Source organism: Puma concolor, chromosome C1 (genome assembly GCF_028749965.1).
Source record: "Puma concolor isolate L17-30 chromosome C1, mPumCon1.1.hap2, whole genome shotgun sequence".
In the NCBI taxonomy this organism is placed as follows: Eukaryota; Metazoa; Chordata; class Mammalia; order Carnivora; family Felidae; genus Puma; species Puma concolor.
Genome location: NC_141674.1, coordinates 96,562,674 through 96,589,862, shown reverse-complemented (window position 1 = coordinate 96,589,862; position 27,189 = coordinate 96,562,674). Strand labels below are relative to the sequence as shown.

General features: G+C 36.2%; 1 protein-coding gene across 8 annotated transcripts in view; it reads left to right on the top strand.

Moving 5' to 3' along the window:
* ST7L (suppression of tumorigenicity 7 like) overlaps window positions 1–27,189 on the top strand; it is a 105,945-nt gene that overhangs the window by 45,712 nt on the left and 33,044 nt on the right. For 5 of the 8 annotated variants that reach the window (XM_086717847.1, XM_086717849.1, XM_025912755.2 and 2 more), the window contains exons 12-14: window positions 4,118–4,268; window positions 8,604–8,696; window positions 14,376–14,515. In XM_086717847.1, the coding sequence (XP_086573973.1) occupies window positions 4,118–4,268; window positions 8,604–8,696; window positions 14,376–14,515 (384 nt within the window). Of the gene's footprint in view, window positions 1–4,117; window positions 4,269–8,603; window positions 8,697–14,375; window positions 14,677–17,793; window positions 26,951–27,189 lie in introns of those variants that run through there. The other 3 variants (XM_086717845.1, XM_086717844.1, XM_086717846.1) reach the window with 3 other exon arrangements.

Sequence of the window (27,189 nt, the reverse complement as noted above, 5' to 3'; positions counted from 1 at the left end):
ATGACTCTCTTTTCTCTGTTCCTTCAATGCTTTAATCATGTCTTGGGTTTTGTTTTGCTTGTTTTTTGGTCTATTTGTATGTCTCTTCCTTAGTTCCCTATGAGCTTTTTAAAAAGCAGAATTCTTGTTTTACCATTTTATGTCTGAAATGCTGCTTAGAACATAACGGACATGCAGTAAATGTTTGGTAAGTAGACATGTCTGTGTTTTAGACCTACATTGCTATAAAGACCTGTCTAAGTTAAAGAAAGTGAAATTTTAGATCCCATCATTTTTTGGAATTTTTAAGCCATTTTACTTAATATTTTTATAAGCTTTGTTTAATGTTATTATTTTTGACCTTTTAAGAATGGTAGTACAATTTCAGCATGACCTTATTTCTTAACTTATAAAATAACTCAGTTTTTAATGGAATACTATACAATAATTAAAAATAATGAGATCTGTTAGAGACAGGATGAGATGTAAAGATGTATTGTGAAGTAAAAAGTGAGTTATATAAAAGTTTGATCCTGTTTTTAAGGATATTATGCTTAAAGAAATCCAGACAAATATAACTTGGATTACCTTTTTTCTTTACTCTTTTATCCTCCAATTTATTAATATATTATTTCTCCTATGTAACTCTGCAATGTTTGAACTTTAGAACACTAAGCATGTACTTTCAGAAGCATAAAAAAAGACCAACACCAAACCAAACCAACCACTCTTCAGTTTTCAACCTCTCCTATTTTTATTCATGGAAAAGTAAAGTCTAGGTAGAAGTTTGTTTTGTTTTGTTTTTAGTTTGCCTAGAGAGTTAAACAATATCTTTAAGTAAAAACTGAAATATAAGTATGAGTTTGAAGATATTTTAACTATATATATGAGATCAAGTCAGTCAGTGTTTAAATGCCTACTTTGGTTAGTGTAGTGTGCTAGGTGCTATAGTAGAATACGAAAGATGTAATTTCCATTGTGTAGTAACTTACAGCTTATACTGGGGGGCAGGAATTCCTGAGTAGCAGTTTGTGAAGGATATAAAATAAGTAATAATCCTTTAACATATTTTAAATATATTTTCCTTAAACTGAAAATTTTCCCTTATATTTTGAGGGTGCAGTTTTAATTCAGTAGTTTATTAGAAACTGAAAAATAAAAATTGCTTTGCCTTAAAGTCAAATTGGAAAGGACCTTTGGTGGTAGGCAAGACATGATAATGAAAAATAAGATAGCAAAAGAGATTTTTTTTCATGATTAAATAGCAAAGATTTTAAAATATAAACTTAAGTATCATTTCCTAATATATGTGCCATATGTGTTTGATTACTATCAGAATTGTCACTTAGATTATTAAACAGTGAAAATACAGATATACAGTTGCTGTTCAAGTATTTTCTTAACGTTTTAAATTGATATCTCCTGGATAATTGTTAACTGAATATCTTTTGCTTACCACTTGCTATGTGACTACCAAGATAGGGTTTAGTGTAAAGCTTTAAAACTTCAGGGTTCTAAAACTCATTGAAAATAATTTGGGATATTTTATCTCCTCTACCTGTGAAATGAAGCGGAGTTTTAATAGAAAGGGCTTGGTTTATTTATTAAAACAGTTTTCTTCTGAAAATGAGATACTCATTTTATGATGGAGATTCCACTGTGATTGTTGCATTTTTTTTGCTTCCTACTGAAGAAGCTCTTAGCGCACTTGCTAAGAACATAAGGAGTCATGTCAGAGGTCAGCTATTTGAGTCCATTTTCCCACAGCCGCCTGGTGCGAGTGATCTTTTACTGTGTTTTAAAAAAATGGGCAAGGATTAGAGGGGATTAGAAAGAATATTACCCTCCTGAATATAGGCCCAAGGCACTAAGGGGAGAGAACCCAACCAGGCAGCAAATGGGCTTTGCTTGACCAAGACACAACCTCTGCTGCATTCCTTTAAGAAACTGAATGGGAAATGTTAAGTCCCCAAACTGGATTAGTAAATAATCTCATAGCTTGTGACATCTGCTAAAATAAATTGATGAGCAGACTGCATTCTTACACTTTTAGGAGAGAGCCAGAGACATCAAGATTAAGAGGAGCTTTTTTTTCCCCCAGCTTTATTGAGGTATAGGAGTAAGAGTAATTAAAGATGGGCATTAAACTTAGTATTGGAAAGGCACATTTCATAAACAAAAAAAATTATTTTAGATATATTGATACAATGTATACATATATGTTGATTAATAGCCTAAGGCTTAAATTTTGAAGTCACTACACCTTTTTGTTTCTTCCTGCTTGTAGCAGTTTTGAAACATGTTTCACAAATTCAGCTCTTTGTGTTGTTCATCTCCTTAGTTTGTATAACAGCCCAAGTGTGAGAATGTATCATTTATGACACATCTCAGGAGTGTTTCTCTTTTTATAACAGAAAATAATGTGGTTTAGACATTATGACACATAATTTGCTATCAAATTATATAGAACCAAAGAGGTTGTTTCGAACTGTTTTAGTTGGGGAAGTATACTCTGGTCTTAGTCTTTGGAGGAAGTATTTAGCTAACTAAATATTTTTGAAGGTTTTGTTTTAAGTTGACCACTTTAATAGTAAAGATGATAAACAGATGGTTAAGTTTGCACCTTTATGTAATTAGTACATTTGTTCATACTGCTTTTGTTGTGGATTGCAATATTAAGGCAAGTATTTTCTTTAAGAATTTAAGGTAGCATTTAATTTTCATGTGTGAATAAGAACTGATAGGTTATAACTTCTTTAATAGGCACATCCACTAATTCCTTAAATGTGTCTTGCACTGTACTTTCTTGGCCTTGTTCAGGTTGGCCTGTACTCCAACCCCTGTGTTTTCCCACCCCACTGCCCAATCTGTTCATCCATATTTTACCCGTCTTTATCTATAAACTCAAATCCCAAATGCCATCAAGTGGTTTATTTTCACCACCTAAATCATAACCAATACCTCCTAAACATAGAGTTATCGTATGATCCAGCACTTTCATTGCTAGGTATATACCCAAGAGAGGTGAAAACTTCTGTTCACATAAAACCTTGTATGTGAATGTTTACTGCAGCATTATTCGTAATAGCCAAAAGGTGAAAACAACCAAATGTCCATCAAATAATGAATGGATAAACAAGTGTGGTATATCCATATAATGGAATATTATTCAGCTGCAAAAAGGAATGAGGTACTGGTATATGATACGACATGGATGTACCATGAAAACATTATACTAAGTGAAATAAACGAATTACAATAGACCATATATTATGCAATTCTTTTTGTATGAAATAACCAGAACAGGCAAATGTATAGAGATTCAAAGCAGATTAATGGTTGCTTGATTAGAGGGTAATAAGAGGATGTGGATTCTTTTTGAAGTGATGAAAATGTTCTAAAATTGTGGTAATGGTTATATATATCTGTAAAATACTAGAAACCATTGAGTTGTACACTTTAAATGGGTGAAGTGTAAAGTATGTAAATTATGTCTCAATAAAGCTGTTAAAGAAAAACTAAAAAACATGAATACCTTTAATCCAAATTCCTGTATACACTGTTTATATCTCTAATAAAGCATAGTCTTGTTATAATTATTAACTTAAAAAAATCTGTCTTTCTCATTACATTAGGAAGTTCCAGAGAATATAGTGTTTCCTAATAGATATAGTACTTGCACTCAGTAAATATTAATTTAATTGAACTTATTCACAATTAAGTTCCTCACTTGTAAAATGGGAATAAGAGAAAAAAGAATTCAATGTCACCACAAAATGTTTCCAAAATTGTATTTTATCATTTTTATACTTAATTTTCTTTTGGAAAAATAGATATTTGCTTTCACATTATTTCCTCAGCTTGAGTTTCTATTTTGTATTTAGCAAGGTCATACATAAGCCATTTATCTCCTTATTTCTGCCTTTAGGGATATTCTGATTTTTGGAATTTGCATATACAAGCATTTTTTATACACATACTATCAGTATGACCCTCTTGTCATCTCAACTAGCTTAATGTGTGTTTTTTTTAACCAAATGGACTTTATAAAATTTGAGTCTACATTTTTTGTTTGAATGTAACATAATTTAATTTTTCTCTTTTCTGTGGTGTGTTTCTCTGTGTGTCATTTTTCTAGTATTTACTAGAGATGAAGAGTCTAATTTTACCTCCAGAACACATTCTGAAACGAGGTGATAGTGAAGCAATTGCCTATGCTTTCTTCCATCTTCAGCATTGGAAGAGAATAGAAGGTGCTCTGAATCTGTTACAGTGTACGTGGGAAGGCAGTAAGTATTCTCCAAATGTCCCACTAATCTCTCAACTATTCATTGCATCCACAGGCAGCCCTTTTAAAATTTTTTTTTTTCAATGTTTATTTATTTTTGGGACAGAGAGAGACAGAGCATGAACGGGGGAGGGGCAGAGAGAGAGGGAAACACAGAATCGGAAACAGGCTCCAGGCTCCGAGCCATAAGCCCAGAGCCCGACGCGGGGCTCGAACTCACGGACCGCGAGATCGTGACCTGGCTGAAGTCGGACACTTAACCGACTGCGCCACCCAGGCGCCCCCAGGCAGCCCTTTTAAATGAGATTTCTGAGTTTCTGTAAGGATTGGTTTCAAAGTGAACTCAGAGGTGTTTATTTGGTTTATTTGTAGGAGAAATGCATAATGTACTTATACTGATGCCATATTTAGGAAAAGCAGAATGAGAAGCCGTTATGGTATTCTGTCATATGTTCACTTAAATTACATATTTGTAAGGAAAGAAAATGAAAACTTACATCCCTTGGTTTATAAGCTTTTTAATGTGGTTGAGTTATTGTTCTAATATTTTTTAAGTTAGACTTTTATTTTCAGATGTATACATCATGAAACTATTTTCCTCACAACTAATATCAAATCTATTCTTTTTTTTCAATCTATTCTTTTTATTGTGGTAAAGTACACATAACATAGAAGTTACTGTTTTAACCATTTTATTTTTTTAATTTAAAAAAAATTTTTAAAGATTTTATTTTATTTTTAAGCTCATTTATTTATTTTGAGAGAGAGAGAGTGAGTGGGATAGGGACAGAGAGAGGAGAGAGAATTCCAAGCAGGCTTCTCACTGTTAGTGCAGAGCCTGACGTGGGGCTCGAATTCACAAACCGTGAGATCATGACCTGAACCAAAATCAAGAGTCAGATGCTTAACCAACTGAGCCACCCAGATGCCCCAAGATTTTATTCTTTTTTTTTTTTTTTAATGTTTATTTATTTTTGAGACAGAGAGAGACAGAGCACGAACGGGGTAGGGTCAGAGAGAGGGAGACACAGAATCCGAAGCAGGTTCCAGGCTGTCAGCACAGAGCCTGATGCAGGGCTCGAACTCATGGACTGTGAGATCATGACCTGAGCCGAAGTCGGACGCTCAACCGACTGAGCCACCCAGGCGCCCCCCCGCAAGATTTTTCTTAATTAATCTCTACACCCAGCGTGGGGCTCAAACATACAACCCCGAAATCAAGAATCACATGCTCCACCCACTGAACCAGCCAGGTGCCCCCATTTTAGCCATTTTAAAATGTATAGTTCAGTGACATTATATACATTCACATTGTTGTGCAACCATTGCCATCTTCTATTCCCAGAGCATTTTCATCATCCCAGACTGAAATTCTATACCCATTAGATAATGACTCCCCATTCTTCCTTCCTCTCCAGCCCTTGGTAATTATTCTGCTTTCTGTCTCTATAAGTTTGACTAGTCTAGGTATCTTCTGTAGTGAAATTGTACAATCTTTGTCTCATTAAATCAGGCTTACCTCACTGAGTATAATGTTGTAGCATGTGTCAAAAAATCATTACTTCTTAGGGCTGAGTAATCTTCCATTGTATATATACACCATACTTTGTTTATATAGTCATCTGTCAGTGGATATTTGGGTTGTTTCCACCTTTTGGCTATTATGAATAATGCTGCTATGAACATGGGTGTACGAATATCTGTTTAAGTTCCTACTTTCAGTTTTTTTGGGTATATACCTGGAAGTGGAACTGGTAGATTATATAATTCTATGTTCAATGTTTTGAGGAACTGTCATACTATTTTCTATGGCAGCTACAACCATTTACATTCCACCAGCAATGCACAGGTTTTCACTTTCCCTATATCCTTGTCAACACTTGCCTTTTTTTTTAATAGCCACACTGATGGGTGTGAAGTGGTATATCATTGTGGTTTTGATTTGTATTTTCCTTATAATTAGTGCTGTTGAATTTTTTTTAATGTGCTAATTGGCCATTTGTATATCTTCTTTGGAGAACTAGGTTGTTTTTCAATTAACTACCAGATCTCTTATTTGTAACTTCTTAAAATCATTTAGAAAATGAAAAAGCTTGATCAAAATGTTTTATCAGTTGAATTTTTATAATAATTGTCTTGGAAAGTGCATTTCTGCTACCATTAAAAATTCAAAAATAAATTCAATACTCATTAACTAGAGTTGGTTGATCCCCCTCAGTTCCCAAACTTTGCGCTGAGGCACCTTGGGGCGTTGCGGCAAATTCATAAGAGTGCCATGGCATATTTAAAAATTTCAGTGGAAACAACAGTAATACTCTATATGTGTCAGGCATCATTGTTAGTTCCATGTAGTTCAAGGTTTCACCATTAGGTGGCTCTCCATTGTCTCTTTCTTTTGATGTTGTCAAAGCTTTGCAAAGCTCGGTTTTTTTATTAGCTGCTGTGATTAAAAGAAGTACCACACACACACACACACACACACACACACACACACACACATACAAATCAGTGTGGAACAGGAAATGACGATGGCAGTGTCCAATCTGACTCCAAGGTTTGAAAAGGTATGCAGCGCCCAACAGGTACATACATCCCACTAGTAAGAAAAGATGGTTGTTTAAAAATGAAATAATTGGGGGCACCTGGCTGGCCCAGTGAGTAGAGCATGTGACTCTTGATCTTGGGATTGTAGTTTCAAGCCCCACATGGGGGTAGAGATTACTTTAAAAAATTAAAATATTTTAAAAAAATGAAATAATTATTTTTTCCTTTAAGTTTTTTTTTTTTTTTAAATTCACTGCTAAGTTGTTAGCACACAAACCTTTAAAGTTGTTTGGATCCGCTACTTAAGTGGAATTGTTATATTTCTTTCAGCCTAGGAGCATCATAAAAAATTACTGAGACATGAAGGGCACCATGTATCCTTGAGGCAAAGAGAATTTGGGAATCTATGCATTAACTACTTGCTAAGAGTCAGACACTATGCTTACCTCTGACAATATGCAGATTAATGAAATTGGGACTAATAAAACTGAGGAGCAGAATGTCTTTGTGTCATTAGGCTTCTTTTTGCTGTCTCTCTAGTAGTCTAGAAGCTCCTCAAAGCCTGGTACTCTATCTCATTGATCCTGTATGTGTCTTCAGTGCCTAATGGTCTGCCTGGCACATAAGAGGTTTTCAATAAGGATGTGACTTACACTGAATTTCATAAATAGTCTTCTTTATGAATGATTTTTCTAGTGTTACCACTGATTTGCTTTGTGACTTTGGACAAATCCCCACTTTTTATTGTGGCAGAACAAAATTCATATTTTGACAAAAGTTTTTTTAAATGTTTATTTATTTATTTTGAGAGAGAGAGACAGAGTGTGAGCAGGGGAGGGGCAGCGAGAGAGGGAGAGAGAATGCCAAGCAGGCTCCATGCTGTCAGCACAGAGTCTGATACCGGGTTTGATCCTGGTATCTCACGAACTGTGAGATTGTGACCTCAGCTGAAATTAAGAGTCGGACACTTAACCAGCTGAGCCACCTATGCACCCCTTGACAAAAGTTTATAGAGCTAAGCACTAAAGGAAAAACAAAACTTAATCACAGTTTTGATGAATACTTAGCTAGTTAAGTAGGTAAACAAAGATTCCTCCTTTAAGAAGTCTTCAAGAGTTGGTGATAATCTAGATCAGGGGTAGGTAAATTTTTTCTGTAAAAAGGCAGATGGTAAATCTTTAGTCTTTGTGAGCCATAGTCTCTGTTACAGATACCCAACTCTTGTAGCATGAAAGCAGCCTAACATAATATATAAATGAACAAGCAGTTTTAACATCTGTATTCTAACAAAATTTTATTTGCAAACATAAATAGTGGTCCAGATCTGGCCAAAGGGCCATACTTTGGTGACCCCCAAATTAAATTCTGCTTGTAGAAAACTTTGGTGACATATAACACATGAAGTTAGTACCCATTGGGAACTCTTTCTGGGTTGCCAACAGTCATGGTAACAACAGTGATACATGTTGCAATTTTATGAAGGTTCCTGGAAGAAAAGGAAGTTATACCCACAGAGTTAAGTCTGTTGTGTTTGTAGTGAGGAGACAGAGGCAAGAAGGACTCAGCAACTTTGTTATCCACTACTCCCTTCATGCTCTGAATAAATCTTATTCTTCCCCTTATTCCTTCTTTTGCTTCCTTTGTGTCTTTCATCTAAAAGATATCTCTAAAGGAATTAATAAATGCTGTATGAAAATTTTGTAAAAATATGTCTCCACAGTAGCTTTGATTTGTAGTATGGGATGAAAGTGAGTCTGAATTAAATGTCAAACTATATATTTTTTTTCCTCAGCTTTTAGAATGATTCCATACCCTTTAGAGAAAGGCCATCTATTTTACCCTTATCCCAGCTGCACAGAGACTGCTGATAGAGAGCTATTACCTAGTAAGTAAATATTCTAGTTTTCCTAAACTTAAAAGTAGTTGTGAGATTGTTTTTCATAGTATTTTCTCATGATAAAAGTGCCTTTGGTTGAAATTCAGGATACTGTTTAAAATACTATTTTAGCCATTTCTTAGATGTGGTTGCAAAATTCAGTTCATTCCCATGTATTTTGGGGGTAAAATTCTGTGTTAGATGTGATAACACAAAAACTGAAGATATTTAAAAGAACAGTCAACTAATAAGCATTTAAAGAAGAAATAATACCATTCAGTCACAAACTCTTTTCAGAAAATAAAGGAGGAGGGAACACTGCTCAGCTTATTCTGCGAGACCAGTATGACCCTGATACCAAAACCAAAGACATTACAAGAAAAGAAAACTATAGAACAATATCCCTCATGAATACAGATACAAACATGTTCAACAAATATTAGCAAACTGAATCCAGCCACATATAAAAAGGATTATACTCCATGACCAAGTGGGATTTACCTCACAAATGCAAGTGGTTTAACATTTGAAAAGGCAATGCATCATGTTATTAGAATAAATGACAGTGGATACAGAGAAAGGGTCTGATAAAAATCCAACGCCCATTCATGATAAAAATTTTGAAAAAATTAGGAATAAAAGAGAATTTCCTCAACCTGATAAAGAGCATCTACAAAAACCCCACAACTGACATCATACTTAAGTGGTGCAAGACTGAATGCTTTCTCCCTAAGTTAGGAATAAGGCAAGGATGTCTGCCCCTCCCACTTCCCTTCAGCATTGTACTAGGGGTCCTAGTCAGTGCAATCAAGCAAGAAAAATAAATAAAAGGCATTCATATTGGAAAGGAAGAAGAAAAACAATCTTTATTCATAGATGACATCATCGTCTATGTAGGAAATCCTAAGAAATTCATAAAAATACTATTAGAACTAATAAGTTCAGCAAAGTTGCAGGATATAATATCAGAATATAAAACTCAGTTGCATATTTAAATACTGGCAGTGAATAAGCAATCCAGAAATGAAATTTAGAAAACATTTCTAATCATAGTGGCATCAAAAAGAAGAAACAATTTAGGAATAATTTGATGAAAGAAGTGCAAAGCTTGTATACTAAAAAAAAAAACTACATAATTTGCTGAGAGAAATTAAAGACAAATCTAAGTAAATGGAGAGGCGTTCCATGTTTATTGATTGGAAGACTCGATATTATTTATATGACAGTTCTCTCCAAATTGATCTATAGATTCAATACAATCCCTATCAAAATTCCAGGAGAGATTTTTGCAGAAATTGACAAGCTGATCCCAAAATTTATATGGGAAGGTAAAAGACTCAGAATTGTCAAAACAGTCTTTACAAAGAATGAAATTGGAGAGACTACACTTTGCAGTTTTAAGAAGAGCAGTCATAGACTTAGGAAGAGAACCAGAAATATATAGGGTTATGATTGCTGAAAGTCCCACTGAGTCCCTGCTTTCAGGAAGCCAAACTTCTCAAAAGAATGGTCTATATTCATTTGTCTGAGTTGCACTTTTTTTCTGTGAACTGGTAAATTTCTGTTTAACTTTTCTTTTTATGATTTAACCAATAAATAAGCATGCTGAAGGGTGTAAACACTAGCACCATGTTTCCTTATGTGATATAAACCTGTGCCATAGTTTTTACAGATCTGGGGCTGTTAGAGCTCAAGTCTAACGAGGAAAGTTGCAATTTTACAAACGCCAAATTTAGGGAACTGAAAAGTTCAAACAAATAGATGAAAATTTAGGAGAGATTATGGAAGTTGAGTATGCTGATATTTTTCTCCCAGGGTCTTTTATTTTCTTCCGTCCTCTGAGATAATTTACCTGTCTTTTCTTTGAACTCTCAAAGTATTTTGTGAACTTCTTAACCTCCCCCTTCTAGATTGTAAACTTGAAGGCCAGGATTCTCTTTATCATCTCTTTGGGTATTTCTATAATGTTCATCGTGAAAATTGTGTAAATATTTTAATTAGTCAAATTTGTTAATGCATTCTTATAAACATGCTAAGTATATTGTAAGCACTCAACAAAAATATTAAATATTAGCACGTTTTCCTCTTTATCCTACTCCAAACTCCTGAACTGCTTACGAGTTAATACAAAGACTGATAAACAATGTGTTAAGTGCTGTGTGTATGGAATAGATTTTAAGGAAGCTGGAATGGGGAGTGCCTATCTCTCTAAGGTCAGGGATGATTCCTAAATCTGACTTGAATGACTTGAAGAATGGTAAATCCAACATACAGCACAAGGAGCAAGTTTGGGAACAGGAGTCGGGAAAGTAAATAAATTCGGGCTTTGAATATGTTGTATGTGTAATCTTTCACCCATGCCCACACACACGTGTGTGTGCATATGTGTATGCATGCTTAAATATCTTATTACATAATCTGTTTCACACACACATTATATATATACATATTATTTATATTTCTAAATAATATATGGTTCCAAGATATGTTTATAAGAAATATACATATAGTAAATATATATATATTATATAAATAGTAAATGTTGTAAGTATTCTTTAGATAAAAGTAATACAGAGCTGTTTTAAACTTAAAGGGAATTTGTTGGAAGACTGGATTATCTCAAAGAATCCCAAGGCAGCAATTACAGTTGGACCTCAGAAGGGACTAGAACCAGAAACTAGAAGGATATAAAGATTTCCAGGAGTCAGTTATCTGTATATCTTTATCTCAGGCTGCTTTTTTCAGGCTCTCCTATTCTCGCTTTTCTTTTTTTTCCTTCCCCAGTGCCATCTCCTTTTTGTATGAGCTCTCCTTTCTGCTTCTCTCAGTGTGTCTGCTTCATTTTTATATCTTTCTCTTTGTAGTTTGGCTTTCCCTTCTTAGACACTCATGTAGCCAAACTTGATGCCCCTACATCGCTCTAGTTTACATGTCATCAGTTCAGGCAAATAGTACAGTATGAATAATAACTCAATCCTGCTTGTAAAACTTCTGGGAGACAGAATCAGATGCTGACAGAATCAGAATCCATGTGTCCATTCCTGGTTCATTTAGCTGTGGGCTAGGGACAGGGTCAGGTTGTGTAAACAAAATTGCCAGGGGTTCTGATACCTCTTTCTCTTGACATCTCTCTACCTCACCAAACCAACTTGGTAGTCATCATTTTCTAGCTATGAATGAGATCACTAAGGGAAACTGTAGAGTGAGAAGTAAGCTAAGAGCAGAACCATGGGGGCACAAAAATGTTGAAGGAATGGGTGGCTGATAAGGAGTCTGGAAGATTCAGTGAAGTAGTGGTCAGGGACAGGACAAGAACCAGAACTAGATAGGCTAGGAACTAAAAAGAGGGGAAAAAATCCAAGTGAGGAGGAGCATCTGATACCAAGGAAGGTGATTACTGAGAAGAATCCATTGACTTCAGCAGTTAGAATGTCATTAGTGAGAGAAATTTTATTTTCTTTCCTAGGATGGTGCTGGTAGTAGTTGCTCTTGTTGTTTTCCATTTTAACAGAAATAAGGCAAAAGAATAAATCTTTGATTATGGAACATCAATATGCAAGAGTATATTATATTAGTTAATACATTTAGCCTAAAATACCCCTCCCCAAAATTATAAAGGTTGCCTGATATAAGGCCAATTTTACATAGTAATATGAATAAAGTCAGGGTTTTTTGCACGTATTGCCAGAGTCCCAGCTTATAAGAACAGAGAGTTTGCTTTTTGGCAGGCCTTTATTATTTCTAGGGTACTTAGACATTTGCAAATTCCAGGAGGTAGGAGAAGAGGGATATGCTGGGGTCTTTGTTTGATTATACTGTTTGTTCTGAGAATATTTGTCTGTGTCTGACTGTGGTAGAATGAACAAATTTTTAATAATGTGGAGTTCTAATACCCAGGAGTACTTAATGTTTTTTTGTTTTCAATTCTCCTTCAACCTTGATATGACTTACAACATTCTGGAATTTGCTTATGAACCTCATAAGCTCAGACTTGAACTATTCCCTTAGTTCACATAGCTATTTAGTTGTCTTTTATGCCTCCTGATAAATTTTTCTCTACAAGCCAGTGATGAAATTTGAACTTTACTTCCAAGGGAGTGTTTCTGTACTAGTCATCCATTATATTGATGTATTAGCCAAACATTGACTGACAAGTGAATCTACAGAAAGCAATCCAAAAAGAAAAACTTAAGTCTCTCCTATAGTATAAAAATTTCATATTTTAGGAGATTATCTTACTAAAGCTATATAGTTTTCTGCCTTATAAAGTGGAAATAATATCTATCTCTTAGGGAAATTGGGAAAAAAATCAAACTAATGTAAATTAAAGCACTTTGTGAGCCATAAAATGCCATACAGTTTGATTAACTTTATTAATGTTGCCATCTGTCATATAATAAGAGTATTAGTGACCATTGGTATATTTAAGTGTTCCCTGTCTTTGCAAGTACGATGGTTTGCCTCTCTTGGTTTGCTGGAAGAAGTTGTCTTCTCATGGCTGAGGGACAGGGCAAAAGGGACTGCTGGTTTTTTGGGTGCTGAAAGTTCAATGTTGTCCGTAGCTTCTAATGTTTCTAACGTTTTTAAAAAGTTCAGATTTGGTGTGTTTCTACTTTAAAAGTGATTCAAGCCTCTGGAAATTTTCTGGATTTTTAATGAGTTTGGTTTTTGGCATATTCTTTCAGAGTATAGTATAAGACATAAAAAATATGGCTACCAAAGGAAACTTAGGTGTAATCTTCTCTGTGAATCATTATGTTTAAAAAAGTGAAATTTATAGCTGACCTTGATTCAGCACTGAATTAGTCATCCCTTACTTATGTAGGATATTACATCAGGAATTCCTGGGTTTGTGTCCAGCCCTGAGCAGTCAACTTACTGGACTAATGAAGTCCCAGAATAGCTCTCAGTTTAACAGACGTTTATTGAGCACCTACTATGTGCCAAGCATGGTAATACGCTCATCAGCATTGGTATGCAGGTATTTTCAATCAAATTTCAAATAAGATATAAATGCTTGAATACTGTTAGTAATGGAATATCCAGTCTTTAGAAAAATAATCCCTGATTTAATGTGTGAATGTGGTAAAAGAAGACAGGGTACGTGGTTTATGATCAGAATCCTAGGGCTTTGGTGTTCTAGTTCAGGTTTTATAGTGCTCTATGAAATGCTACAGATAGAACATTTATTAATAACTGGGTAAAATTGTGGTTCTGGGAAATCTGCAACCACACATCTGTCTCGATTCTGTACTTGTCTCTGAGCTCCTAAAGAACAAGAATTATAACAACTCACATTTAGTAAGGACTTACAGTATTCATCATAACAACTCCATAGCAACTATGAGAGGGTTTAGCAACTTATTCAAGATCACACAGCTAATAAGTGACAAAGCTCTTTTTCAAAAGCACCTCAGCATGACTTTACAATTAATGTTCTTTCCCACGATGCCATCCTATTCTTAGTCCGCAGCACAGTCATCTGGCTCCGTAGATAGGCTGTTGATGCTGGAATAAATAATGAATAACTCTCTTCTATCTTGCTATCCCGAGATGCCTTGTTCTTTTTTAAAAAAAAAAAATGATTTTCCTTTTTAGTTTTAAAAAATAAACTTTGTTTGAAAATATTAAAACTGGCTTACACTGTATTCTTAAATAAAATCCATTTCAACCTTTTCTCCCTTGCAGCCTTTCATCATGTTTCTGTTTACCCAAAGAAGGAGCTTCCTTTTTTCATCCATTTCACAGCAGGACTGTGTTCTTCTACAGCAATGATAGCTCTTCTCACACACCAGTTTCCTGAAATCATGGGTGTTTTTGCTAAAGCTGTAAGTATGATCTCAAGGACTTGTGTAGAGTATTTGTAAAACACACAAGAAACCATCTCTGATCTGTTTGTGCTAAGCCAGTTGATCAGTGGAAGATGTTTGTTATAGTAAATTACAGGAACTGATTTGTAAAGTTGCTGCCATAAATATGTCAAACATAAGTTTCTTGGTGACTTGAGCTATATTTTTGTTGCTTAAAAATTTAAAGACTACAATGGTGTAACATTATACAGTTGGTCTTTGTAGATCACTTTTGGTGGTAAACACAGCACTTGTTACTAGCTGAGGAATAATCCAACTCTTTTAAATGCTTTCTTTTTGGCATTTAAAAAAATTCCCTATTTTGTAAACAAATTTTGATTTTTCCATTTAAATGAAATCATCAGTTGTAAGGTTTGCTGATGGAGAATAAGTAGGTAAGATGGTACAGATGCGACATTTGCCCTGAGTACAGAATACGCTTCTTTACTCAAAGCTTCTCCCTGTTGTATCTTCACGTTCCTATTGACTTTCCCCAATCTTGGGTGTAAAACCATGTATAGACCTTTAGTTTCATTTTTGTCCTTCAATTTTGAACTACTTCCCCATTTCCTGACCCAGGTCCAGAAAGTACTTGATATTAGAGAGAGTATCCCATGATTATTTACTCTTCTACATAAAGTTAGTAATTAGTGTCACTGGCTTAAAGTAAAATTACCAAAGATAAGTCGCTTTAAGTCTCCGAGCCTTTAAAAAAATGTGTCTTTCTTGTACATCTTGGGATTTTTACCAGGTAATAATAGTTCAAACCCAAAAGGAAAATGCTAATTCATTCTAGTCCCGGATCAAAAAGCATTGAGAACTGTAGAAACACTGGCCCTTACTCGGTAATGTAATTTCTATATTTTTCTCTATATGCCTCCATTTTGACTCTCTGTTTCCTCACAATTTCTTTTTCTGCCTTAAGAACAGTTTATTTTGTGCCTTAAAGATCAGTTGGTTTTCTTTTGGCACCAGTAGTAAAAGCACTGGTTTCCCTTTTTCCCTGAAGGTCAACTGTATAATGTGTTAACTTGCCACTGGCTGTAGGCCTAGGAGTCTGCGACTGCACTTGATTCTGGGTCAGTCTTCAAGGGGAATGACTTCCCACTGTTGTTCAGGGAGTATAGATATTTGGGTTGGAAACGGACTATTTCCTTTTAGTGTAAAAGGGAAGTGTAGTGATCATACCATAACTGTTATTCGCAGTGGTGCTGCCTAGGGAGTGAGTGCATCTCAAACTGAAATGACCTTACTGTGTAATCTGGCATGGAAAAAGTTGACTAGAAAAGGAATCCTGTCCATTTAACAACTGGAAAAATATATGCAGCTGTGTATTTGAGATCACAGGCGAGCAGTGGAAGACTCCTTGGGTTTCTCTCAGGGCAGTGGGGAAAAGATAAAATTGAGTGAGGAGCAAGATCTAGAATCTGGAATCGATAGGTAGCAATTGTTAGTAGTATACTTCCAGCTAAAAATAATGTGGAGTGTACTCACTATCTGTTCTGTCCATTCATGTTAGTATATAGTGTCTGTCTTTACCTGAGACATTGCTGATGGCACTGGAAGAGCCTTTAAGATTACATAGCACAAGCTCCTTAGCACTCTTCTAGAAGAGTCTGAGAATGAATAATTATATATTTTAAAGTGGACACTTTTTTTTAGACCAAAAGTTATTAATTTACTGTGATTCTAGTTAGTGAACAATAAACAGGCATTTATTTACTATCTTTTGATATTTGTATGGTTGGTGGTATATAGTGAAAAATGTGCCTCACAGCAAACTTTTATAGCCACATTTTATCCTCTGGCCTTTACATGCACATTTTAAGTTCCTAAAAGCTAACTATTTACTGAAAGTACCTGGAAATCAATATTTGGTATGCTGCAGTATCAAAGTCAGGTTTCATTGAAGACTTTATGGAAAATTATTACATAAGGGCCATCCCCATCTTATGAACACAACGTATAAATGCCTAACAGCCAACCAGCCCGCAACGGAGCTGGAGGCTCAAATTCTACTTCTTCACCTCTTAATATAGTGTGGTCTATAGAGTAGGAATGTCACCATCACCCAGCATGGTCTATGTGGTAGGAACATCACCATCACCCAGGAGCTTGTTAGAAAGACATAGCCTCAGGCACCACTCCACACCTCCTGAATCTGCTTTTTAACATGACCCCCAGGTGATCCTATATGCACATTTAAAATCTAAGAAGCCCTGCTCTCCTCTACCCCCATAGGAGGAACGTAGATTGCCTGGATAGTGCCACTTTTTTGAGGTAGACAAGGGGCAGCATTGCAGAATGGTGATGAGCATAGGTTCTGGAGCCAAACTGCTTTGCTTTGAGTTCCAGCCCTGACATTTACTGTCTGTGCAGCTTCAGATAAGTTACTTAACCATTTCTCCCCCTCATCATGAAATGGGAGTGGTACTACCTCATGGGTTTTTGTGAGGGTTAAATGAGTTTAAAATATGTCAGGTGTTTAGACTCACGTCTGTCCATAGTAGAAACTAGGGGAGTGTTACTGTTGTTGTCACCCGTCATGGTCATCATTATCACCAAAGTGCAGCTGTAGTGAAGAATACTACCCCCTTCACGCTGCAGGAGCCATGTCCCAATAGTACATTCAAAATGTGTTTCCCACAGAAATTGTAGTATAAATGGTGGTTACGTGTCATTTAAAAAAGACTGTCAGTACCGTACTGCTGGTACACTATGTGTATTTGTACCACCAAAAGGGGAGAAATGTTTCAGATTCTAGGAGCTGGCAAACTGCCTCGTAGAACAGAAACTATTGGTAAATTGCAAACTGCCTATGTTAGGGTTTTCAATTAAGTCATATATTTGATAGCCAAATACAGTGGAACTCAATCTATTTAGGAAGGCAAAACAACTTAAGAAAATTTCCTAAATTTCTTCCATTGTTGTCATGGTCCCCTCCTCATCTAATATATATTTTTGTTTTAGCTCACATGCTAATTTACTTTGAATTTGTTAAAATACATTTGTTACAAAAATTGCTTTTTTTGTGAAGCAAGGCACTACGGATTAATGATTTTTAATAACCCCACTGTACATCAGATTGAGATAAATGGAAGGGAATGAACTAGAATGGTTAGTGGTTTTAGTGCCTGGTTGTTGTTGTTTTGTTTTTTGTTTTTTGTTTTTTGTTTTGCATGGTATAAAGCTATATGGAATAAGACTTCAGTGTCAGCAAGTTAGGACTTTTTTCTTGTTTTTTTTTCCTGGCTGAGATGAAAACCAAGCCTGACATTCGACATAGAGCAATAATAATAAAAAAAAATGCGTAAGTCCCTGGAGATGTGGAATGTGCTGATATCAGAGCCGATATTCTCCAAGGCCAGAATTCCTGAAAAAGGAAAAATTGCTTTTAAGTGGTAGGTCATTTTCTCACCTGCTTTGAAGCCTGCTGGGTTAAATATGAGAGTTCAAAGTAAGGGTAGCCAGCAAACCAAATGAACTGGAATCTGATTCTGCTTATCTGAAAGGAGCTTCTTTATTTAAGAGCAGCACTGCCCTCTCCTTAGAGAACCAATCTTCGTCTACTCTGGCCCCTTTCATTTCTCTCTTGCAAGAAAAGCTTTCTTCTTAGTAAGCCTTGGGAGGGCGTTATCACAGCAGTGAAGACTAAAGATGGTCTTTGGGGATTTCACTAACTTGCTGATGAATTCAGGCTTGTGGCATGTGACTTTAGTACTTTGAATTCAGAAGTGTGTTTGAATATAAAAATCCTTAGTTGGGTTTTAACTAAATAGGATAGCCTTTGCAACTTGGCAGAAAAAGGTGTTAGTGGGTAAAGACAGGAATAAAAAAGATTCCCAAATAAATTGTTTGTTTCACTAAAGCAAAGCTCTGTTGAAATCTGTTTCACTGAACACATATTGTAGCTGTGCTGAGGTGGGAATGGGCCCTGTTTCCACATATTTTTACTAATCTTTATGTGGGAAAATGTGGTTGGACATGCCAGTGATGAATTTCTGAGCAACTCATAATTGGCTGGCTCCACTGTAACTAGGGCCTAACAATCTGCTTGATTAATTCTTTAAGGACTACATTAGCCAAGTTGCATGATTTCCAAAGATATAGAAGGTCAGATGTTATACTAACAAAAGACCTTTCTACAGAATGTCTCACTGGGATTTCTTCAGCCCCTTCCCAAAAATAATTAATATTTTTCTCCCCAAATTACATTTTTAAGAATAATAAGCAGAAATAAATGGCCAAGTGTGTTTTACTGAATAGTGATCAAAACTTTTGAGGTTTGTACACTATTCTCATGATTTTTTCCAGGGCAAAGATCATCCTCGTAACTAGGGAAGTTGGTAGATAATTATAACTTTATATTGAGAAACATACTGGTAGAAAAAAATATATTATTTTTAAAGGTTCCTAATTTTCCATTGTCATAACAAGGGATATGAAATCTGTTCATAGGTGAAAGTAATTTTTTATATTCTCCATCTGACTTCATTCATAATGAAAACCTATGATAGTTACATCCCTCTTTCTTAAATAGGGTCACATTCAGAAATTCAACCGACAAGGAAAATAAGTCTCTTTACTTTGTTTGAAAATGGATTATTTTTCAAAGCTTTGAGACTTCTTTGGTTCCTAAGAACTGACATAGCTTTTAAAACATTTTTGAATTGTAACCAAGCTTATATTCGCATAAAATATTGTTCTGTAACCATGCTATTTCTACAGTAATATATCTGAGGTATTTCCCAGAGATTATACTGATAATAAAGGAGCCCATTGTGTGACAGGTCAAAAAATGTTAAATGTTTATATTTTTGTTTCTTTGCTAGTGCCACTGAAGTCTTTATTTGGGCAATCTAGCATGTTCCAATTTTGATTTTCTTAATAAATAGGGGTATTTCTAGCAAGAGAAAAGATGTTCTCTACTTCCACTAAGGGCATTTCTCATGCTTCATTCTCATTGTTCCCCTTCAAAAAGAACCAGACTGAGAAGTTTGTGAAATCGCTGATGTTCTTCTTTATCCATATTTTCTGAGTACTAAATTCTTCTTTTCAAAGGCAGGAAAAAAAAGAATAAAAGTTAATGTACTTTTTTTTAAATGCTTATTTATTTTTGAGAGAGAGAGAGACAGAGCGTGAGTGGGGGAGGGACAGAGAGGGAGACACAGAATCTGAAGCAGGTTCCAGGCTCTGAGCTGTCATCATAGAGCCCAACGCGGGGCTTGAACTCACAAACCGCAAGATCATTACCTGAGCCAAAGTTGGATGCCCAACCAACTGAACTACCCAGGTGCCCTGGCAATGTACTTTTTAATGCATGTCTGTATTCCTTCTCCAGGGTTTAATTCAGTTTTGAAGTTTATGGAAAGCACTCTCTTTCCCAATTAACATGTGCGTGTCAAGTATGAAGTTCACAAAAGCTCACCCTGAATTTATTTGGCAGTATATTTAATCATCCTTTCCCCCTCAAAGTGAACATCTCAATGCCAAAGTTTAGAACATCCTGTCACTAACTGCTGCTGATCTATTGATTGCTTAATCATTAGCACTTGGGGCAAAGTGGACTGCATAACAGTTTTTGGAAGAGCTGCGCTTAGATATTGATGTAAATTGCTCACTCCAAACCCATTACATGAGTGATATTAAAATTCATGTTAGGAAACCTACTGATTTTTCTTTCAGAAAACATCTTTGTTTTTTGCAGACCCAGCATAGTCCTCTAAATGGAGAGAATAATGGGAATGCAGAATAAAATTATAATCTTGAGGAATAGTTTTTATTGGCTTGTTTCTTGAGTTGAACTTTGCTCCTTCTCCCACCAATCAAATTACTAATACTCAAAGGAAATAAATTTGTACTACTACTTAATATATTATGATTTTAAACCAGGAGAATTTAGATTTCTGTTAGTTATTATCTCTTCTCTCAATAGTGTGTACATATATTCTCATTTATTCTTACCTGAGCCATTGCAAGACAGACTGTGGTTTTCCAGCTTTACAGATGGGGAAGTTCGAGTCATTCAAGTTAAGCAATTTGCTTGAAATCATACAGTAGATAGCCCTTTAGTCATGATATATATGCTTGGTTTCAATAACATGTCAGTTCACGACTCACACCAAAGCAAATACAAAAGAATAAATTTCAAACTAAATATAGTAATGGTAACGGGATATAGAATGATAGAATGGTGATAGTAACGTGGTTTTGCTAGAGACGTCTTGCTATAGGAGATGAATTTGGAGGTTTGTTTTTTATCGCATTTTTTTAAATTTTATTTTTTATTTTTTAAAATTTACATCCAAATTAGCATATAATGAAACAGAGTTTTAAATGAAAAGGCTGATACTGGTTTTCAGAAAATAGAAAGGACACTTAGGTTGCAAAAATGCTTCCTGCAAAAATAAAAATATAAATATACAAACTGCCTGGGGAACTCTTCACTCTTCACAGTATTAGTTTATTTGATGAACTCTGATGCTTTAAAATAAAGAATGCCCATTTGCTTTTCTGTCTTCAAACTGGTTCATTTTCATTTCATTCCTTTTCTTGCTAGTAAGTCACTTAAGAAAGAAGAACACTGTTTGGTTATTTACATCACATACTCAGACAACTGTATAAAGAACTTAAGTCTTTCTAACTTTTGGAAATGTGCAGTAATACTAAAGAAACAGTAGATGCTGGTTTGTAATGATTCAGAGGGAATTTGACTCTCTGAAATGGTAAAAAAAAAAAAAGTTTTAATACAAAGTACAAATGTATACGCTATGTTTCAATATCACTCTTCTTTCAAAATCAAAGGGTAAGTTTGTGAAGAATTAGGGAGGGAAGTTTAACTGAGCAGAATAAACTTTTGGTCTAAAATTTAACTTGTGGGTATTTTTTGGCTAACATGGGGATTTTAGATAGTAAAGGTACTTCTAGGAGCTGTTATCAATAGGTAGGGAACTTGGGAGGTGTCTGGGTGGCTCAGTTGGTTAAGCATGAAACTATGGCTCAGAAACTATGTGCTGACAGCTCAGAGCCTGGAGCCTGCTTCGGATTCTGTGCCTCCCTCTGTCTCTGTTTCTCCCCTGCTTGCACTCTGTCTGTATGTCTCTCTCTCTCAAGAATAAATAAAGATTAAAAAAACATATAAAAATAAATAGGGAACTTGGGTGTGTTCTTTAATGCTGATAAGGCCTCAATACAAGATTGGGTGTTAATGGTGCTCTTTCCAAATTAGAGGAAAAAATAAAATTATCTGCCTTAGTTCTATAGTGGCATTAGATTGAAGCCAGCCTCAAGAAAAGAAATTATTTTGGCTTTAGGTGATGCTCAACAAAATTAAGAGAACTGATATTCAGAGAGTTCAGACCACATAATTACTCTCTCAATCTCATCCTGTAATTTCAGGCATTCTGAAAATGAAATGTATATGTGTTATTCAAAGTGTCGAAAAGGCTATATTCTTATTGAGTACTTGTATATTACCAATAGGATATACAGAGAGAGAAGCAGTTTGGGGAAGAATTTAAAAGGGAGCATATTCTCACACCCTTTGGTAGGAACACGCCAGCTCTTGTTTTCATGTGTTCAATATGCCAGAGTCCCAGTTTCTTTCTGAAGCCAGAGTTCAAGCTTTTATGCCCAGGTAGCAGGAGCTTTACAATTAAATTTTAATCCCTTAGTGTTTGTTAGACTCTTATCTAGACTATAGCGACGACTATTCTTGGCAAGCAAAGACATTGCTGTTTTTCCTTCAGTCACAATGAGATAGAAAAATGTTCTCTGGCTGGGGTGTAGATGAAGGCACTTTACTAATCTTATGCATAATTCATCTTTGGTTGCTGAGGTACTCAGAGTTGAAACTTTGCCCTCTGATAAAATTCAGCTGGATTTTTTATTTACTTGACTCTGATCCCTTTGGATTTAGCCCTTTATGGGAGCCTAGGGATTGTAATTCAGCTAAGTCCTAGCTGTGTAGACTTTTCTTATTAATTTGCTCTTGCTGTATTTTAGCTATTGTTAAGACCGCCTTTAACAACAACAGCAACAACAGCTGTACTAAGAACATGCAGTTCAGAGTCCTGGATACTCTGAGAAGATTCTTCTTTCAGTATTGGCTTATTGACTGGAAGGACTCCAATAGGGCTCATCTTAGTTTGTTTTCAAAGTTTAGTTTTTAAAGAGCCTCAGCATTTAAAAACATGCTAACTGTTGTCCTATAACATGCTATAGTATGGTAGTGATTATTCTGTACTGTACTCCCAAGTTTTCCACATTCAACTTCATTATTTTAAGATGTTACTACTAATGAACTTGTTTCTTCCTTCATTCAGTGAACAAGTGTGTTATCAGGTACCTTTATGAAATGTAAAACACAACTTGTTCACAAGTAACTCGTAGTCTAGCCGTAGGGGGTTTGAGACCGGCAAGGGATGCATTCGTGTAAGACAGAGGCTGCTGCCACGGCGATAGATTAGCTCACCCTTGCGTGTTTATTCATCTGACTGGAAGTGGCTGAGGAATTATTTTCACGTGCCTCACATAAGATGTAGTGACCTAAAAAGTCATTTGAGACTCAGAGAGGAGTTTTCCCTTTAGATCTAGGCTTTGTTTAGTCAGGGGTCCTTTCAGTCAAACAAGGCAGATAAGGGAGTCTCTATTTTATTCTCTTTCAAACAGGAGACACATAGGACTTTCATCTTTACACCTAACTGATGAAGTTCATGTCTTTATAAACTGTGGTACTCATTATGTCTATCTGAATAGTTTAAACTTCATCAAAAAGTGAAGTGCTCCACAATTCAAAATTGAAATAAGAAAGGTCTTGCCTCAAGAGTCACATAGTAGTCGCCATAGTAGCATAAGACAGAGGCCTCTCTCACACTTACACTTCCATCGTCCTCTTTTATAACCTCTCATTGCTAATAATGATAGACTGATAAGGGTTAAAGGCCATTCTGGTTTAGAATATGAAACAGTATGATGTCATTGTGAAGCAGAATGGGAGAACAAGAGTTAGGACTAAAATTAGTTGGGTCTGTGGCCATGTGGGAAAGATGGGAAAGACCCACTCCAAATTTCCCAGAGCCTACCGTTAATGTTAAAGCTGCATCCTGCAGTGACTGATTCTGAACATAGGCACATGTTAATTTTAAAAAATCATAAAAGGATATTGGGGTAGGCACTGAAATAAGGTTCCAGAATTCCCCAAGCTGAATTTTGCCAATCAATTCTGCATCCTGACAATTCTGTCTTTTTATAAGGAGAGCCACCAAGATTTTCCAAGTAACTAAAAAATATTTCCAATCTTCATTGGGCTCAATCAAATATATGTGCTGGCTAGGTCATTAGGGATGACCTTGGAATACATATTTCAGAATAGGCACAGGGGAGCTGTGCCTTGGGGAGCTTATACTAATTAGGCGTGTAATCAATAAATAGGATAATATGATGGAAGTATATGGAGTGGAAGAGTAGGCCTAAGGTTGTACTAGGGGTCAAAGAATATACTGATTTAACTCAGTGTGGCAGCAGAAGAAAGGAAGTGGGATGATTTGAACAATGACTTAGAGGCAGAAGACTGCAGATCAGGCTTTGGAATTTACTGGTGACTGTTCTCTAAGAGTCCATCTGAGCTTGCTCTATCTGATGGAATAAGTAGAAATTATTAGTGTTTGGGTAGGTTAACAGAAAATGTATCTCTGGATAGTGAGTTAGATGCATGACAGGATCTTCCAGTTCAGAAGTCTGATTTGTAACATGCTAATAAGGAGTCACATTCATATTTCTGGGTTGTAAGGAGCCCACTCTCATCCATTCACCTGTGTTCTCGTTTATCCTAGACCGTGTCTGCTAATGCTGGGTCTCTAGAGAAAGAGTTAAGTCGACTCCAGGCCCCCTGAGTTCCTACCGCCACCAATTCCCTTAGGACTTGGACAAAGATAATGAATAGAGTTACTTAAAAAAATTTTTTTAACTTTGATCTTTCAGATGGCATTGAGAGTAACCGTATCTTTTGTTTGGTGTCAAACTCCCTATTGAATTATTTTTTTTAACGTTTATTTTTATTTTTGAGAGAGAGAGAGAGACAGAGTGGGAGTGGGGGAGGGGCAGAGAGAGAGGGAGATACAGAATCCAAAGGAGGCTCCAGGCTCCGAGCTGTCAGCACAGAGCCCGAAACAGGGCTCAAACTCACAGACCATGAGATCATGACCTGAGCTGAAGTTGGACTCTTAACTGACTGAGCCACCCAAGTGCCTTGAATTATTATTTTTTTAATTGCTTTTGAGCAATAACTTTTTCTTTGGTTGCTTAACCGGTCGTACAAGTTAAGACTTCTATCTCTATGTCTATTTTATAATAGCTGCCCTGAGAGAGCAGATGAAAAATAATAAGTCAGTTAGATATTTTATGAGTACTGAAATCCCTTCCATTCAGAAATGTAAATAAAATAAGCAGCATGAGCAATCAGCTTATGGCAGATTCCGTGGGTTTATGTTACATAGGGAAATTATAGTGCAACCTGAAACACACTTCTTAATGAATTCATAGTGGTGTCACAGTTGAATGAAACCCTTGAGCTTTTTTCTGTCGTGAAGGGTTTCAGAAATCACTTTTTATAAATTGCCTAGGGTAGGAGGAAAAAACTAAGATGATACCAAAAAATGCCATCACTGTTAAGTGGCTGCCTCCCAGCACCAAATTGTGCCAGTTAAGTAAAGCAAAAACATAGGATACTGCTCACCTGTGGGCTTATTCAGTGTATGTGTATGTGTACATACATGTGCGTGTGTATTCTAATGCAGCTGACCCTTGAACAACACAGGAGTTATGGGCACTGACCTGCTGTGCAGTCGAAAATCCATCTTTTGATTCTCCAAAAACTTACTGTTTACCGGAACCCACATCAATAACATAAATGGGGGTGGCTTGGGTGGCTCAGTTGGTTGAGCATCCGACTTTGGCTCAGGTCGTGATCTCACGGTTCGTGAGTTTGAGCCCCATATCAGACTCTCTGCTGTCAGCACGGAGCCCACTTTGGCTCCTCTGTCTGCCCCTCCCCCTCTTGTGCGCGCGCGCGCTCTCTCTCTCTCTCAAAAATAAATAAACATTTAAAATATATATATATTAAAAAATAACAGTTAACACATATATTGTATATATATTCTGTATTCTTATAATTAAGAAAATCATAAGGTAGAAAAAAATACATTTACAGTACTGGACTGTATTTATTTTAAAAATCTGCGTATAACTGCACCCATGCAATTCAAACCAGTGTTGTTTCAAGGGTCAGCTTATTCTTTTTCTGAAAAAAACACAAGGAAAATGCTGTGGAAGGACAGGTTGCCCTTGTGATTTTTGTCCCCAGAAGTTGAGAAAGCTCAGTTAGGAAGTATGACAGGAGCTTGGTAAATAGCTCTGTTTTTACCTTCACAAATGCAAGAAGCCAGAGACCTAACTGAAAGTCAGGAAATTGGAATTTGTCTCTTGTCTGGCAGCCTCTTTATCTGGCAGCTTGTAGCACACAAGAACTATCTTCTCACTTATCAGTTAGCTGGTTTTGTAGTTCCTAAAGTTCTTTCTTCGCTCTCCTCCTATTTGCTGTGGCCTTGGAGGTGATGAATCCGCTAGCCACAAAAAGTCCAGTATGTCAAATGGGACATAGGGGCCAGTCAAGCTCTAAGGTTGGGAATGAAGGAAAGAAACACATATTTTTAATTTCATATTATTTCTTTTTTAAATTTTAATTTCTTAAGCATTTGGCTTGATTTATGTCAGATTCTGGGCTTGGAAGCCTACATGAATGCATCACAGTTCTGGATAGAATACTTCATGTCTCTTATTTAGCCTGGAATCTCAAATGGTAGTGAGTTGTAGTTAACACTTAGCATTTGTGAGGCTTTACAGTGGAGCTCTCTTTTCGTCCCTGTATGTGTAACAAACGGCCTCATCCTTGTGCTTTCCCGTAGGTACCCCCGTGTTTACTGACCTAGAGCAAGATGCTGTGTGGCCCTAAGGGGCTCTGCACCATCTGACAGTCTAGGCATATACCGCTAGCTCACATTATTTAAGCCCTTATCTCAGCATTCTGATTTCTCTGTAGTCCCCAGTGTATATAATATGTACTTGCTTGAAATTCCTTATATATTGCTTGCACATTCTTGCTTCTAAGTTTCAGCACATACCAGGGCCTTTGCTTTAGAACGCATTCTCTGACTGCCCTCCACCAGTCCATACCTTATCTTTTAAGACTCCAACTCAAAAGTGAGTCCTGGAGAAAGTCTGATTAATCTCTTCCACCTGATTGCTTTATTCGGAGACTTCTGTTTCTCGGCCCATTCCTCAGACTGGTTTTCCTTTGTGATTGTTGCTTGTGTACATTGTCACCCAAGGAGCATGATGATACTAGGAATGACGATTTTCCTCTGTCCTCTTGTCTTTGTTTAATACACACAAACATTTTGAAGGCCTGCTAACAGCCTGCTCAGTTTTCCCTGAGTTCTAGTCCACCTTCCATACCTTTTCCCTTGACATCAGAGCTAAATTCCTGGAGAAACAGGACACATTCAGGACTTGGCCTCCACCTCAGCATGTGTGTGGCAGCCTGCTGAATAGGTCCCTACAAATAGGAAGGATCTAACCCTTTGGTTTCAACGTCT